General features: G+C 37.6%; 1 protein-coding gene across 1 annotated transcript in view; it reads left to right on the forward strand.

Annotated features, from left to right (window-relative positions):
- The window catches only part of MALRD1 (MAM and LDL receptor class A domain containing 1), a 578,615-nt gene that overhangs the window by 298,665 nt on the left and 261,347 nt on the right, over positions 1-18,603 (forward strand). The window contains exons 27-28 of the mRNA XM_036459535.2: positions 6,277-6,522; positions 8,689-8,846. Coding sequence (XP_036315428.1) covers positions 6,277-6,522; positions 8,689-8,846 — 404 coding nt within the window. The remainder of the gene's footprint in view (positions 1-6,276; positions 6,523-8,688; positions 8,847-18,603) is intronic.

Raw genomic sequence — 18,603 nt, forward strand, 5'->3', positions numbered from 1 at the left:
TTGTGCAGGAGGCAGCTGGCCGATGTTTCTCTCTCATTGACGTTTCTATCTCTCTGTCTCTCTCTCTCTTCCTCTCTGTTAAAAATCAATAGAATAAAAAATAAAAGGAGATACCATTGCACTTCCTAGTTTCAAGATTTTGCTGCAAATTACTAAGGAGAAAAATCAAAAGGCTTAATAAAATCTGATGGTATTCCAAATGTTTCAGGATCTCCCAAAGCAACTGGTCTGCCTTTATTTTTATTTTTTTCCCTTTAACCTACTACAAGAAATTAACCAGAAAGGTTTTATTTTCTATTCTCACATCACATAGAAGGTTAGCTGCCCCCTGAACTCTCCTGCCCGATAAATTGAATGGGAAGTGAGAGAGAGAAAAGCAGCCCCTGACAACCCAGACGTGGCCTTTCATGTAGGCACTGGTGTTGCTACAAGCTGGTGATTCTCCTGTTGAACATAAACAATTTCACAGAACATCAATATTAGACAAGGCCACTCAGGGACCATGGTGGATTAAAATAAAAACAAGATTATCAAAGAAGCTAAAGCAGCTGTCAGAATATGCTCAATGTGTTCATCTACAATTTTAGAAAACATGTAGAAAGATATTTTTACTAACAAGTAAATTTAGTGAGATTATATACTACCACATACAAAAATCAATTAAATTTTCATATTTTATAAACAACTGAAATCCAATTAAAAAATTCTTTTAAAATAGCATCCCAAAAAATGAAATTCTAGGCATAAGTTTAACAAAATACATGCCTGGCCTTTATAGTGACAACTATAAATCACTGGGTAAAAAAAAAAAAATCATCAGGTTTATGATCATAAACTTCAATGATACTCAAAGCCCAATTTTATCTACAATTAAAATATAATTCCAATAAAAATTTCAACAGTATTTAGTAAAAATTAACAGAATAATCCAAAACTGTATTTGGAAATGCAAAGTACCTACATTAATGTAATAGTTGGCAGACTTATAGTAACTGATTTTAATATATAATATGAAGCTATAATAATTAACACTGTGGAATTGACATATATAGACAGACTGAGCAATGTATCAAAGTTACAGAGCTTATAAATAAACTCACAAACATATGATCAAGTGATTTTAGAAAATGTTTGGTCCTTTTGATTCTTATTTTTAAGTTTTTGTTTAAAGATAGGTTTAGAACAGAAATCACAATTTTCCCCCCCAGTATTTTTCTTTAAACATAAGGGACATTTAGTCTTCATTTCAAAGCCATCTCTTTTAAACACAAATTTAGTTTAAGAGGAAAGTATGTCTAAAGATTGAATGTGTTTAGCCCTGTTGCAACTACTCAACTTACATTTTAGTGTGTAAGTAACCTAATCCTACCTTACAAAAGAGTAACATGCAAATTAACCACCACTCTGCTCAAGCCACACCTACCAGCCAATCAGAGTTAGTATGCAAATTAACCCCAACCAAGATGGCTGCAGCCACAGAGGGCAGTTGAGAGGCTTGGGTTTCCTCAGCAATAGAGGAAGCCAAGCTTTCCACACACCCTGGCTGGCCTAGGCCTCCACTCAAGTATACAAAGTTTCAATTATATAAGGTAAACAAATTCAAATAGAAATGGCAGCTGCCATGGAGCAAGCAGGAGGCTTGGCTCTGCTTCAGGCTACAAAGTTTAATGGATCATGCAAGATAGGGGTAGGGTACAGAGAATAGGAAAGAAAGTATTGCAATAAAAATTTAAAAAATGGTAGTGACTAAAACCAATATAGTAGTAGAGATTATGAGATATATTTTAATAGCAGCATTGCTAATTAGTAGAATTCACTGGAATATTATAGATGAGCTATGAGATAAAATATATATTATTGTTAATACAGCTCCTAGAGCTTAAGACGATCCACAGTTATAAGATGGACCTTCATCCAAATTTGGCTCGGATGTTAAGACTGATGATACCACATACACACCAAGAGGGTTTAAAAATGTGTTACTCACATAATGAGGCTTACTGGGAGAGCACCCAGGCATGTGTCCAAAAGTCGTTTTAGAGAGCAGGGAAAGGGGCTTAGAGCTGTATGGTGGTTACAGGGGTGTGACCACTGGGAGGAATCCTGTGCACAGATAGGGGCTTGTGTGGTCTGAACCTAATGCCAACAGGAGAAAAAACCGGACTTTTTAGTCAGCTTTGACAAATATGGGCACAAGGGGAAAAGCTGTCAGCACTCAAATATAAAAAAAAATTGAGTCAGACTCCTATACAGAGCCTCTTTCGAGGTTTTTGTTGTTGTTTGTTTGTTTGTTTGGAGTATCTGGAGTTATAGAGTTGCCATTGACAAAGATGAGGAGACTATTCATTGAAAAAAGTTTTGGGGATAAAATTCACAGATTGTAGTTAAGCATTTTGAGTTTCAGAAGTCTCTAAGATTTGAGTTGGAGATTTGTAACTTTTATAATTTAACTTCTTTTGAATTACCCATTAAAATATTTTCCAGGTATTTACTTTTTATAAAATTTACCGAAGTAACACTGGTTAATAACACTACATAAATTTCAGGTGCACAAACTTTACAATATGACATTTGGGTACTCTACTGTGTGCTCCCCACCAAAAGTCTTATCTCCTTCCACCATCTATTTGAGCCTCCTTACCCTCTTTGTGCTCCCCCTAACCCCTTCCCCTTCTGGTAACCAACATTCTGTTGTCTGCATCTATGAGTTTGTTTTTTGTTTTGTTTGCTCCTCTTTGCTTTATATCCCACATAATTTACTTTTTACAAACTAAACTGCCCACCAAGAGGGTCACTGCCTAATTTAAACAAATAATCAAAGTTGCACAATTTCATAAGAGCTTTAAAATCAGCTCTTATGAAACATTTAAAGATGTACACCCTACTCTAAGATAACTGATTTCTTTGGACAAAACAACAGGTAAGGGAAGTAATTTGGAAATAGGTGAACAGCATTGATAATATCCCTTGATATTTGTTGAAAAATGTTGCATGTTATTTTATGTGTAGAATGCATTATTGCAGTGAAACTTTATTTAATAATGTACAGGGCTTTCTATTCAAAATTAATCTTGTGTAATATTTGAATTATTATAATTTAAAATTATGCAGCTATTTGTTTAGATGTAAAACTTAATCAGTCTGATTATTCTAAAATATTAGCTATATTGATTATGTAATATATTGCAATATGTAATGTGTTCCCAACTAGAAACATGTCCAAATTATTTTCCTGTTTGCTTTAAAATAATTAGATTTTATCTTGGTTTAGTCACGATGGAGGAAAGTATTTTCAGGAGCAGTTTGGTTTTACTCTCCGAGCAAATTGGAATTGACAAAATCAATACCAATGCCAACTTGAATAAAATGAAACAATCTAGTAATTTCTCGGGTTTTCCACAGTCCCATGAGAAATAATGCATCTGTTAGACAAAGCCACCACTTTTGTTCCTGGGTGATCTCATATGTTGTGATAGTTGATCTGATATCACTACTCTTCTCTTCAAGTCAATGTTTTTAAAAAACAATTTTTTAGACAGACCTGGGTTCCAAATGCATCTCTGCTCTTGAAAAATCAGCAAGTCATTTAATGTCTGTAATCCTCAGATTTCTCATCTATGAATGTGAGGATTAATATAAATGATCTCCATTTCTATGTAGCTCAAACATGCTTTAAGGTTATGATTTAGAATTAAGCTCTGTAATTGAAACATTAGAGGTCTTTTGTCTTACCCCTAATCTGATAAACTGACCTGGGCATGTAAGTGAAAATCATTTAAACCCACACTGCAAGGAAGGAAAATATTACCAAACAGAAAGTTTTGTTAGAGGCATAATGCACAGTTGAAACTTGTGTCCAAAGGCTTTGTAATTGTAAAGGAGCATTTAATGAAGCAATCTGCACCGTGCAGTTCAGGAACAATTAGTGTGCAAATGGCTAATAGCCTTCAGAACACCAGTCTCCTCCCCAGTGGTTTCTACATGGCATTCCAGTCATCTCCTCCCACTTCTTGCCTCTTACCCATCTATTTTCTTAAATGTGAGACTAATTCAGGACTAAACGCTTCTAGATAAAATTTTATTTTATTACTTCATGATTTTTTGTATTGAATTTATTATGATGACATTGGTTAATAAAATTATATAAGTTTCAGCATGTACAATTCTATGATACATCAGTGGTATATTGTATTCTGTGTTCACCACCCCAAGTCAAACTTCCTTCCATCACCATTTATCCCTCCTCCCCCCCCCTGTACCCTCTTCCACCTCCTCCCACCCCCTTTCCCCTCTGGTAATCACAATGTTATTGTCTGTTGTCTATGATGTTGGTTTGTTTTGTGTGTGTGTGTGTGTGTGTGTGTGTTGGGTGTGTGTGTTTTATCCCTTCACTTTTTCCACCTGGCCCCGCAACCACTCCCCTCTAACAGCTGTCAGTCTGCTCTCTGTATTTAGGAATCTGTTTCTATTTTGTTTGTATGTTTTGTACATTAGTACTTGTCTTTCTCTGACAGGCTTATTTCACTTAGCATACTCTCCAGGTCTAACCATGCTGTTGCAAAGGGTAAGATTTCCTTTTTTATTTTTTATTTTCTGTACAGATAAGTAATATTCTACTGTGTAAACTGTACCACAGCTTTTGTATTCACTCATCTACTGATGGACACTTGACTGCCTCCAAATCTTAGCTATTATAAATAATGCTGTAGTGAATATAGGGTGCATATATTCTTTTGAATTAGTATACCATATTTCTTTGAATATATCCCCTGAAGTGGAATCTCAGGGTCATAAAGTAGTTCCATTTTTAATTTTTTGAGGACTCTCCACACTGCTTTTCACAGTGACTGAACCAGCCTGCATTCCCACCAACAGTTCATGAGGATTCCCTTTTCTCCACATCCTTACCAGTACTTTTTGTTGTTTGTTGTTTGTGGCAGTGTCAATTTATGACCTATGCCCATTTTTTTATTGGACTGTTTGGTTTTTCAGGTAGAAAAAATGTTATTAGCTGGAGTTCCTGCTAATAAAAACCTTTGGACAAATCCCTTAATCACCTTCTAGCTCTAACCCACACAATCCTCATCACCATGCAACTTGCCTCAGGCACTGGAAATTATCATCTAGAAGTGGAATTATCTAGGTGTGGAATTATCAGTTCCTCCACCAGGCAGATGGAAAAGATGTACCTGAAGAAAATTTCTGCTACTATAGTGTCACAGAGCAAATGTGAAGATAATGTCCCAAGTTGGATCTCCAAGCAACTTTTCCTACTGGAATATTGTTATCTATAGTTCTATTGTAATATTGGAGTAACATAATAATAATAATACCTTCAGTGAGCACACTGAACTGCTTTATAATTTCTAAAGCACGTTATTTTACTTATTCATTTATTTGACTTTTATTTGGTGATCACCTACATAAGGGCCACACACTATTCTAGATGCTATTGACATAAACAGGAGGCTTTTTAACTAGTTTAACCTATCTACATTTACTATTATTTTTTTCTTTCTAAATAGGAAAACTAAAAGCTCATCAAATCACGTAACTGATAACTATCAGAGTCATAGTTCAAATGCAGGTCTTTACAAGTATTGTTCTTTATCTTAAGCTTTGTGAAAAAGTCTTTATGGTTGACCTTGTTTTATAGAGAAGTTACTTCTAAAATTCCAAACAATTGGCAGATAAATATGCATTGTGGAGAAAAAGCTATTGGATAGTTTGATATTATCTTTATATCCTTGCCCCTGTTTCAAGGAAGATATATATATATATATATATATATATATATATATATATATATATACACACACACACACACACACACACACACACACACACACACACTTGGCTTCTGATAAATATTGGAGTGTATGGATACTAATGGAATGTACTTCCAAATGCCCCATAATATATAACCTCTTAGTACCTTAACGATTTTGTTTCAGATTAAAAAATGGGAAGCCTCACTTTGGCTTTTAGATCTAATTTACATCCTTGAATATTGCTTATAAGAAATGCTATTTTTGAGGAGACTTGAGGTACTTTTCTAGATTAATAAAATTATATATTTTTTTTCCTTCCCATTTTGAATGATCCTTGTGAGTGATCTATAGGCCGGGACCCTGGGGAGAATTAGGACAGAGAGATAGGGGTCAGATAACTCAAACTCCTAAGAACACCATATTTCTTTATATATCGAAGTGAATTCACTTTTACTACCTTTTAATTTCTTCATCCTTTTGTTTTGTTTTGTTTTCTATGTTTTAGGTTACTGCCCACATGGTTATCGGGAATGTCAGAATGGCCAATGTTATAAACCAGAGCAAAGCTGTAATTTTATAGATGACTGTGGAGATTCCACTGATGAAAACGAATGTGGAAGCTCTTGTACTTTTGAACAAGGCTGGTGTGGCTGGCAAAACTCCCTGGCTGAGAACTTTGATTGGGTTTTGGGAGTTGGCTCTCATCGAAGCTTAAGACCCCCCAAAGACCACACACTTGGAAACGAAAATGGTAGGTTGGTAGGTTGGTAGAGTCACTCTAATCATATTCACAATAAGCATCACTTCATCTTCCCTGACAGCAAATGGAGTGTTCTGGAGAGACCGCCATGGTTCCCAGGCAAGTAAGTCAAACATTTAGTGAGTGTATTTGTCTCCAAGCACTGCCATAACCAAGTGCCACCAACTGGATAGTATAAATAACAAACATTTATTAGCATACACAACAGCATTTATTCTCTCACAGTTTGGGATGCTAAAATTCTGAAGCCAGGTGTCAGTGGGACTGGATTTGAGGGCCTGAAGGGAGGAGCATCTGTTCCATGCCTCTCTCCCAGCCTATGGTAACCTCACATTTCTTGCAGAAGCTATTATTCTTGTGTCTTCACATTGTATTCGCTCCATACATATCTGCTTCTATGTTCAAATTTCCTCCTCCATTTTTAGGACACAGACATGTTGAATCATGGCCCACTCTAATGACCTTATTTTAAATTGGTCACTGGCAAGACCCTATTTCCAAATAAAGTCACATTTATAGGGACTGGAGATAGATAAGGACCTGAACATCTCTTAGTGAACACAATCAACCAATAACAATGAGTATTCAAAATCTAATCTTATGGTGTAGATAGAGGATAATGTATGCTGCCATAAGGTACATTTCCTAAAGAACACACACTTCATCCTGGCACTCATTTGATCTGTTCACATTCTCAAAATCCTCATCTCTCAAATGGCGATAGTAAAATTAGCCCTGTGTGCCAAATAGGTTGTACAGATCAAATGAGGTGATGTGCATGCAGTGAAAGCATGTGAAAGCTGTAGAGGTGTCACTGTAAGATTCATCAGTTAAAGGTTTTGGGGATTGTCATTTTTACAATGAAGGGCTGAAGGCAAATCTCAGATATACTGGTGAAAAGATATAGGGCATTAGCAAGAAGGGGCCCTGAATTCCTGGGTGCTAAGAGTAGGGAAAGAAAAAAAAAAGTCTAAATATTGAAATTCCACAGGCCTATGAAAAAACAAAACTCTCCAAAACAGCCTGACCAAACCAGAAAATGGAAGGCTTAAGTTCCACCCAAACACTGAGCTCGACATACATACAATGTTTGGGATATTTGGATACACAAATACGATATAAAACTCAACATGTTTCCCATTGTGTTGCCTATTAAAATTCTCAGTGTTTCATTTATACACTTTACTTATGACTGCATTTTTAAGGTTTCTTTATTTATATCTCATAGGTAATTTTTGCATTGTTTTCAATAACTGGATAGTCTGATGGGTCCTTTAAATGATTTCTATAACTATCTTGTTGATACAATAGCGTAAATTTCCTGTCAGAGGAGTTAATCTGCATAGTATAAAATACTTTGTTAAAAGCATACAGTTGGAAATTGTTCTATAAGAGAGTGAGAGGCAAGCCTCCTTTTGTTTGGCAGCTCAGATCACATGATATATAATTAAAAACTCTAACCATTCATCCATCTATGGACACCTAGGTTGCTTCCATATCTTGGCTATTATAAATAATGCTGCAATAAATGTAGTGGTGCACTTACCTTTTTAAAAAATATATATCTTTATTGATTTCAGAGAGGAAGGGAGAGGGAAAGAGATATAGAAACATCAATAATGAGAGAGAATCATTGATTGGCTGCCTCCTGCATGTCCCCTAATAGGAATCAAGCCTCCAACCCAGGCATAAGGTCTCCAACCTGAAGCGAACCTGGGACCCTTCAGTCCTCAGGCTGACGCTCCATGCACTGAACCAACCCAGCTAGAGTACATTTACCTTTTTGAATTACTATTTTCATTTTCTTTAGATAAACACCCAGGATTATAAGGTAGTTCTAATTTTTTGAGGAACTTCCATACTTTTTCCCACAGTGGCTACACCAATTTACATTTCCACCAACAGTCCACGAGGGTTTTCTTTTCTCCAAATCCTCAACAACTCTTATTTCTTATCTTTTTCATAAATAGCCACTCTGATAGGTGTGAGGTGATATCTCATTATGGTTTGATTTGCATTTCCCTGATAATTAGTGATGAGCATCTTTGTATGTGTCTGTCAAGTATATTTTAATTTATAAATAACTCAAAGATGGAAAAGCTGAAATAATTCCCCCGTTGTTATTTAACCTTAACTGAATCCTGTCCTTGTTCCTAGGGCACTTTCTGTATCTGGAGGCTACTCCGGTGGGCCTTCGGGGGGAAGAAGCACACCTCAAGAGTGGTGTGTGGCAAGAATCCAGTGCTACATGCACCATGAGCTTCTGGTATTTCATATCTGCAAAAGCCACGGGGTTCATTCAGATTCTCATCAAGGTAGGATCTTTGCCCATGATGCTTTGAGTTTAGGGAAGTTTCCTACAAATAGCACATGACCAAAAAGGTTTTAATTACAACTCTGCTAACAGGGCCAGAGAAGGCCTCCTTTAGCTGCTACTGTGGTTCAAATGGTTTGTGGAATTTAGTCAGCTGGGACTATAAACCAGCTTTGAGCTCAACACCATCCACTGTGATCATGATTGAATCCAGAGACACTTTTTATGTTGTCCATCTGTCTAAGACAGGTAAGGTTTTTCATTCTATTAGATATTTCCGCCCCTATTTTTCTTAGTAAAAGAAAGTAGAGTGTTTGTACATCTGAAAGAAGAGTGACTATCCATTTTAACTCATATGTGAGTGATCATTAAAGGAACTGATATTAGATATTCTGGTTTCTAAGCACACCTTGCAAAGAACTGCACTGCTCAGGAGAGTGATCAAGGTATGATTACTTTGAACTGCTTATTAACTCTGACACTGTAATGCATTTTATTCCTGAGGATTAATTGGATGTTTCTGTTCGGGCTTTAATTTAGTATAATAAAGTGATAGTGTTTGGGGACCAAAATAACAAAGTATATATTAATATTCATGAGACTTGGTTCATATACCTTACTCTTTGGCAAGTTCAAACAGCAGCAAAAAGGAGGTGTGTGTGTGTGTGTGTGTGTGTGTGTGTGTGTGTGTGTGTTGTTCATTTCAAGAATCTAGTTAGAATTTTAAGAAAGCTGACTTTAAAATCATGCTCCTGAGGCTCCTGCTGCTTGACTGTGCAGGAGCTTTGGTGAAGTTCCCTGACACTGACAGGAATGCCTGGGCCCACATGTCTGCACAGTCCATGTTTTATCTGAAACCTGAGCTAGCTTTGTAATTCAGGGCTCTGCTATAATAATGCAGGAAAGCCATCCTAATAAGATACATGCAGAAAATATTGCAGTGATTTATTCTTATATTTAAATTGGAAGACTTGCTAAAATGCAATGTTTGCAGTTCTCACAGGGCTGTTTTCCTAGTATGTGTTGAATGTGATACTGACGTGATGCACACCATGTGGAGGATTGGTTCAGCTCTGCAGACTTTAATTATTTGTTCCACTCAGGTTTGCATTTCAGCTTTCTTATATTATAGACACACACTTTATATTGCTATAAAATGTACAATTAAACTGTTTTGAGAAACATCATCCTATGAGTCATGTTGAACTTCTATATACCCATGGACATTGAACAACATTTTAAAAAACCTATCTATGTAATATATTTTTAAAAAATTTATTTAAAAACATATGTCTATTCTCATTTAGTGACATTAATTACAAAGGAGAGAAAATGTTTATAGCATATATTGATTTTTTCATGAACTTTAGGGCAATCATTTTATTTTGCTAGTTAATATGGTATATATTTTTATCATCATTACAAAGATCTTTTTAGGCTTCTTTCTACAGAACCAGGCTGGACTGCTCCCTGCTCATTAGTTTGAAAGCATCCCAGCCAGATGGCAAACAAGAGCTGCAGGGAATCTGCCTTTCATTTTTTTCTCTTTTCTCCTCATCTTTTAAACCAAGCATCCCTCAGAATTCTATAAGTTCTTCCTGCTCCCTGCCTACTCATTTATATTTATTCTGTTTCAACAGAGATTATAAAATCCTGAGAGCAAAGCCTCGAGGTTTTAGTCTCTATGTGTCCATCCCAGCTATTCAGAGAAAGGACTAATGGGTGAAGGCACTGCAAGAAGAGTGCCCTCCTAGAGCCACTGCCAAGCTCAGGACAATCCTTGTTTGGGACAAAGGAATGGCTGTTCAGCATTATATGCACAACATTTTGGTCACAATCTGAAAACTTTTAATCTAAATCTGAAATACAGACATGCAATCAGTTAGAAGAGTCACATTACATTGAACAGTAATATGGAGGGGACTGCGTGGGAGGTGAGGCAAGCCACAAATGCCACAGTAGCTTGAGCAGGCCCAGAGTGGAGGCAGATAGCATGTGAACTGCAGAGGAAACACCTTTTCTGACCGCTTATTGGCTAAGCTCCCTGTACATACGCCACTCACAGTGATCTTGGTAACATGGATTATAAGAATCCAAGAAGGTGATCTAGGGTTTTTCCACCACACTACTGGAGGAAAAAAATGAAGGTCCACTGCTGGAAGGCTAAGAAATGTCATAGCCTGCCCTATCTGGTTTGGCTCAGTGGATAGAACCTCAGCATGTGGACCACAGGGTCTGGGTTCGATTCTGATCAAGGGCATGTACCTAGGTTCAGGCTCCGCCCTGGCCAGAGCCTAGTTCAGGACTCATGCAGGAGGCAACCAATTGCAGTGTCCCTCTCACATTGGTATCTCTCTCTGTCTTTTATTCTCTCTCCCATGCTCTCTAAAAATCAGAAAAAATATATATTCAGGTGAGGAGAAAGAAAGAAAGAAAGGAAGGAAGGAAGGAAGGAAGGAAGGAAGGAAGGAAGGAAGGAAGGAAGGAAGGAAGGAAGGAAGGAAGAAAGGCAAGAAGGCAGGCAGGAAGGAAGAAATGTCATATCCTATGAAAGAGACATCTCGAAAATGCCTAAAGAAAGTTGATATTTTTTTCGTGGTGAAGGGACTGGAGTCTGTGTTTATGAAAACACCTTGGCAGCTGTGGCAGCCAGCAGTGGCAGCAGCAGCAGGGTGATGGGGGTGGCACTTTCCCTGATCATCCTTATTGCCTCCGACAGAGGAAGGCCAGACTAAGCTGTCTGTAGGACATTCCCTAGAGTTCCCAGACTGTGAGAGGCATCAGGCTGGGCTATAATTTTGTGCACTAGGCCTCTAGTCCTATATAATAAAATTCTAATAAAGAGATCAAACAGCGGAACAACAAACCAAACAGAACTTGGTTGCTATGATGTGTTTTGACCACCAGGTGGCGTTGGTGGAACATGTGGGTGTTGGCTGTAGTGAGATGGTGGAGCAGATGAGTTGGGGCACCAGACCAAGGCAGGGCACTGGTTGCAGTCATCGGGGTGAGTCTCAGGTGGTTATTGAAAATTCTTTGCTCCTGTGTGCCATGGTCCTGCCCAGCACTCGCACCTGCTGCTGGCACCAGCCCAGGTCTCACCCGCTGCTGGTGCCAGAGCTGCGCCTCACACCCACTGCCAGTGCCAGGTACTGGTCCCAATTACTTGACACCATCAGTGGGTGTGAGTCGTGGCTGCCAGCCCTGGTCACCCTGAGAGTTTCTCAACCTTCTTCTCCTGAAAGGTGATTGGGGCATCAGCTGCCACTCGCATCCACTAATGGCTCCAGACTTGATCCTGGCACCGGTCCCAATTGTTCTGCACCATCACCTTGTGTGAGTGGGGCTGGCATCAGCATGTGGGAGCAATGGCAGTGGGAGCAGGGCTGCCAGCAGACATAGGACTGGGGACCATGGCAGGAATTGCTGGGTGAAGGCATGGAAGATGGGCCAAAACTGGCCCCCATGCCTACTGCAGCCTCTCAGCCTACAGATCCTTTCAAGGTGCACAGATTGGTGCACTGGGCCCCTAGTCTATATATGTAAAAGCCTAAGTGACTGTTACAGCCAGACGACTGGACGAGGAGACAACTGGCCAGTAGCTATGATGAGCACTGACCACCAGGGGGCAGTTGTTTAACACAAGAGTTGTCCCTGGTTGTCAGTGTGCTCCCACAGCCAACCTCCCACAATCCCTCCCCCTGGCTGCTGGCCCGAATTGGCCCCAATCAGGACTGGGCAAGATGAGCCTGTAGTCTTTCTAATAATAGAGGAATATGCAAATTGTCCAGGACTTCATCACAGTAAAAGTAATGACCAAACAGCAGGCAGGGGGGTGAGTGAGGGATGAACAAATGATTAAACAGCAGGCTGTGTGGGGCAACAAGGCCAGCAAAGGAGGACAGTTGGAGATGATCATGCTGTCAGGGGTGAGAAGTTGGGGGGTGGGGACCAGGTCTGCAAGGGAGGGCAGTTAGGGGTAACCAGGCCATCAGGGGATGGAAGTTGAGTGTGACCAGGCCAACAGGGGAGGGCAGTTAGGGACAACCAGAAAAGGGAGGGCAGTTGTGGGCAATCAGGCCAGCAGGGAAGCAGTTAGGTATAAATCAGGCCAACAGGGCATTAGGGGGCAATCAGGCTGGCAGGCAGAAGCAGTTAGGGGCAATAAGGCAGGCAGGCAGGTGAGCAGTTAGGAGCCAGCAAGTCCTGGGTTGTGAGAGGGATGTCTGACTACTGGTTTAGGCCTAATCCTACATGGTGAGCAGGCCAGCAGGGGAGGGTAGTTGGGGGTGATCAGGCCAGCAGAGGATGGGGCCTAACCCAACAGTTAAACATCCCCTAAGGGGTTCCAGATTGGAAAGGGTGCAGATCAGGCTGAGGGACATGCCCCTTGCACGAATTTTGTGCACTGGGCCTCTAATTTAATAATATTATAGTTTTAAAGGTTAGTATTGCTTGTAGATCACAACCACAGTAACACACAATAATAGATACATTTATTGAAAACTAACCACATACCATTTGTTGAACATTAGCATGTACTATTTCATGTAATTCTTGGCACAACCCTCTGAGTTAAATAATGTGAGCTCCAATTTTACTATAACAGGGAATAAAGGAATCTCATAGAAATAACATAACTATCCCATGGCTACCCACTCAGTCAGTAATAGACTGGGTGTTGGCATTTAGGTATATTTACATACAAAACTTAGTAATTTACCCCTCACTGTCCCCAAGTGTCCTTCACTGATAATAGTGCATGTTTCCCTCTCCTAAGAAGATGGAGATTTTATTTTACTGAGCTCCAAATTCATTGCATAGAATCATTTTATTTTTTCGGAAAACAAAATGAATAATAGTTCTTAGAATGGATATGCGTAATTGTTAAAACTGCTCCTGTAATTAAGGAGTTAATTTAGGGAAATCCCAACAAAGATAATCTATTGCTTTAGGAAATATTATTTAGTAAAGAACAGTATTATTTTACATAATGTATGCATTACTTCTATCTTTCTTGCTTTTAGTGGTATGAGAATTACTTTTAACTAAACAGGTGTAATTGAAACAAATGTAACCTCTGGGTCTTAAAGTGATAAGTGAATTACAAGAAGATAGAAGAAGTATGTTGAGAAATTTTAACCTTAATATTTTCTTTCCTTTGAAGTTTGCCTTAGTTATAAATATAACAAATAACCACGATGAAATGAAGTAGCCAAAATTTTTTCAAGAGCAATAACAACTTTAAAAAATACAGCTAGTTTTATCGTGAAATTATAGAGTTTGTCTAATAGAAGCAATGTTGCCTAACACTCACTGCTTGGGCCAAGCCACGTTGGGAATGGGATGTAGTCCATGGGAAATGGTTGTGATCTCTGCTTTGCATTGCCTTCCTCACTGAAGACTCAGATGGGCTAAGTAGTAAGTCCAAGGTTATAAGTTATTAGATGAGTTAAGAGTTGAACTCAGGGATTTAAAAACCAAGATTAGAATGTTATACAATCTGTTTTTGTTCTGTGGAGGAAGATTGGGTGTTGATAATCTAAATTAAAATCCATGGGCCATGTCTTTTTCTGAATTTAGTAATAATTCATTTTTAAATAGTACACTTATTCTTGATAATATGGCCAGATCATTTTTTTATCTGCCTTTTAACTTATTTAAATTTGATACATTCTCATCAAATTTAAATGTATTGCTTTTCATATCATCCAAGATTTAAAACAAAAAACTACATGCTCAGTAGTAGAATAAGAGTTCCACAACATAAAAGCTAACTTGTTTTTATAAGTATATTTAATTTTACTCATATTTTCACTCACTTGTTTTCTTATGGGGTTAATTAATGATGAGTAATATGTAGATTTTAATACACTGTAAAGAATTTGGGGAGAATATTTTAAGTTACCATTTTGTTGTCATGGGTATATGTCTGTTTACTCATCAAGAAACAAAATATCTTCGCATCTTTTCAGTCAGTCATTTGAAAAAATACAGGTACACCTGCTACCTGAAGAACATTATTATGTTTTGGAGTTACTCCATCCGTAATAAACTGTTATTTTAGTCAAAGGACTGTATGCTGCAGGGAATTTGCATCTACTTGATTGAAGGCATTCAGGGCTATCCATTATACCATTATGATAGAAAACATAATAAATTCAAACCAGAAGTGGAGAAAAATAATGTGTTTCCGGAGAGCCCTTCTGATTATAGCAGCTTAGTTATGCTGAAAAACCATAATTGAATTAGTTCATTGCTTTATCTTGCTTAGTGATTCAGAGAATTTTAGAGCTGGTAGGGTCCTTGGAATATGTTTAATCTATGCTATTCATTTTACGGATGAAGGAATTAGGATTATGAGGTTATATTTCTTGCCCCAGCTCATATAGTATTTGAAGAAAAAATGTTAGGATATGAATCCCATTCTTCTGACTTCTAATTTAGAGTTATTATACTTGACTTCCTGGAGATTCTATGTAAAGAGCATATTGACTATGGGAATACCAATTTTGCTCAATAGGCAGTGAAAAGGGTCAAATCAACAAGTGAAATGACAGATTCCTTTGCTTAGTTAGTAGACTAAGTCATCTTTTATTCTCATTCTAGAGAACAGTGAGCCTCAGTTTTCAACTGGCAAAAATGAGTATTTTCCATCCTGTCCAACCTATCATTACCCTCTCCCCTGCACACTCGCTCAGCACATCCTGGTCTGAGGTTTACACCTACCGTAGTTACTAATACCACGTGTGCCAAGAATTAGAGTATGTCAGACGGATTTTCAGATTTAGACATATTTTGATCTCTTCAGCTAACTGAATATCTGATGCTGTTTTACTCATATTGCTGGCATCTTATTTGCTGTTTCAGAGAAAAATGATGTAGAAAATATGGATAGAGAGGATACATAGAATCTCTATTGATACATATTCTGAAATTTTAATTATTTTAGACTGCCATGTGGACTTTATAAATCAATTATACTAAAACTATTAGTATCAACATTTAATTTTTTTTAATCAGAATTGTTTCAGCACCTTCACAATTTCATCTATACAGTGGGAGCTATATTGATTGCATTATTGAGCCATGCAAGATATCAGCACATTCAGAGATTTATTAAATAAGCTGCCACTAGATCACAATGTCCTGATTTATATATAATAAATGTTTATTTTAATCACCCTGGAGAACATGGCATATTTGTTCCAGGCATACTTTTTACTAAATAAGATTTTTAAAAAATGTCTTGCTTCTTTCCTACATCTCTTACCTCTTTCAGGTTCCTCTCCTGCTATCCACTAGGACTTCTGTGTAGCCAGTGCCACTGAAATCCCTTCTGCCACAGAGAAAACATTTATCTAGGATGCTAACACTGTTTAATTAAACCCAGGAGTTTTTGCTTTACATGAGACACATATGGTTAGCAGTGCAGAACATTATGTTCACTATTCTAGCTGCTATTTCACTTCCATTTAGATTTCCACTGCAACTATTCTTGTGTCCAGTTATTGGCTGATCTCTCCCCCCACCTTTTTTTTCATACAATGTGCTAAGTTTTTTACATATATTAACTCACTTAACCTGCAAAATAAATTTGTGAGGTAGATTCTTTGCCCTAATTTTACAGAGAAGGAAATTGAGACCTAGATCACATAAATAGTAAGTGGTATAATCAGGATTAAAAGCCAAGTCTAAGTTCAAAATCCACCCTCTTAACCATTACTTTTAACTTCTGCTATTTGCATTGAAACCACTTTTATACTCAGGGTGTCAAGATATTACTGCCCATCAAAGTTTTCTAGTGGTTCAGAAATCATACAAATTAGAGATGTCCATCTCTACATATTAATAAATCCATAGGCCTGTTCCACACACATGTTATAGAGGGGAGATGATTCTGTTCAGCAACTTCTGCTGTTTTATTTATTTTTCCACCTTAGCAACACTCACCCTATGGAAGCACACTGACCACCAGGGGGCAACTCCTGAATTGAATGTCTGCCCCCTAGTAGTCAGTGTGTGTCATAGTGACCAGTCATTTTGCCATTTGATCAACTTGAATATTAGCCTTTTATTATATAGAATAAGATCTAGACTAGAAAGAGAAGAAAAAAATATTGTGATTTGCTTAGTTTAAGATATAGTTGGCCAGTAGCTTCACATGGTTACTGTTAATTTGCCCAAAGAAAATTCATAGGCACAATTATTTTGTACAGAACTGTCCTATGTAGGAATCCTGAGTGCCAATTAATTTCACTTTAACTTTGGCTTATTTCTAATATTTTCATTTTAACAATTTTAAAAGAATGTTTTCATGGTGAAACTTTATTTTTATGTTATTTTTTTTTTTTTAGGATATTGTCTGAAAAATCACAGTAATGTTTAGCAAATAATAGTAATTCTATTGGAACTCGTAAGTTCTTATCAGTTCATTTTTAACATCTGCTTTGTTAATTTGCTGTTGAGTTTGCAACATATACTTCTACCAGATCAGGTTAAATTTGCTTTTCCATGGCCTGATTGTTCTAACTGATTCACATCCATGACTCAGAGGTTGCTACAAGATTGGCAATCAGTTTTCACTAATTCTAGATCATAGTGTTGGAAAAGACAAAACCCCCATGATCCACTCTCATATCTATTATCATATTAAAACCACAATAATATTAGAAATCTTAACTGTAAAAGATGAGTACTGTATTTTCTGGCGTTTAAGATGACCCCCTAATTTTACAGTTAAAACATAGGTTTAGGCCTATATTCGCTGTATAAGACTACCCCCCACTTCCAAGGCAACACCAGTTCTTTTTTTAATAGACCGCCTCTCTAACTCTGGCCAATCTGAGCAGGCTTTTTACTAGAACACAGTGTAGCTTTGGGTACAGAACATGTATAATTTGCATGCATAAAAAGCCTGCTTGGATTGGCTGAGTTAGAGAGGCAGTCTATTAAAAAAAGAACTGGTGTTGCCTTGGAAGTGGGGGGTAGTCTTATACAGCAAATATAGGCCTAAACCTATGTTTTAACTGTAAAATTAGGGGGTCGTCTTAAACGCCAGAAAATACGGTATAAAACACATTCCTATGTATAATCTTTTGTGAATTTTAATAAAATAAATGTTTTGGGGAAAAAGAGGTGGGGGAGGCAATGGGAGAAAAAGTAAACATATGTAATACTTTCAACAATAGAGATTAAAAAATAAATAAAACAAATGTTTAAATCATAATTTTTAACACTGAAAAAATAGGTTTAAATTGGTATTTTCAAAATTAGTACAACTCTCCACATCTCCTAAAGTCAGGAATCTTTTTTTAATAATCTAGGACTTGTGTCAACAAAGCTCCTTGGAAAATTTTGCTGTGATTCCACATCTGTGGTAGCATTCTGTGAAAGATACAAATAAAGAAAGCTGGGCTGTTTAGGATATCCACTGCACTTACTCAGACTATCTGTGGCTAACTCAGTCACTTTGAGTTAGGACTACAACACTCCTTTGCAAATACTGAGTTGCCAGCTCAGTCCCAACTCTTTCCACTCACTGATTCCATTCATGCATTCAAATAAGACTCCAGTGAGCTTGTACCAAACACACTTGCTGTCATGAAGCTGGTAAGCTTGGAGTAGACTTAAATTCTTGCAAAAGCCACAATATGACTTTCAGTCTTTCTATGAGAAACAGATCCATCCCATTAGAAACAGCATGTTCTTCAATTTTATTGCCCTCTTTCCAAAATTACACTCTTTCTGAAAGGGTG

This window comes from Pipistrellus kuhlii, unplaced genomic scaffold (assembly GCF_014108245.1).
Source record: "Pipistrellus kuhlii isolate mPipKuh1 unplaced genomic scaffold, mPipKuh1.p scaffold_m20_p_1, whole genome shotgun sequence".
Lineage (NCBI taxonomy): Eukaryota > Metazoa > Chordata > Mammalia > Chiroptera > Vespertilionidae > Pipistrellus > Pipistrellus kuhlii.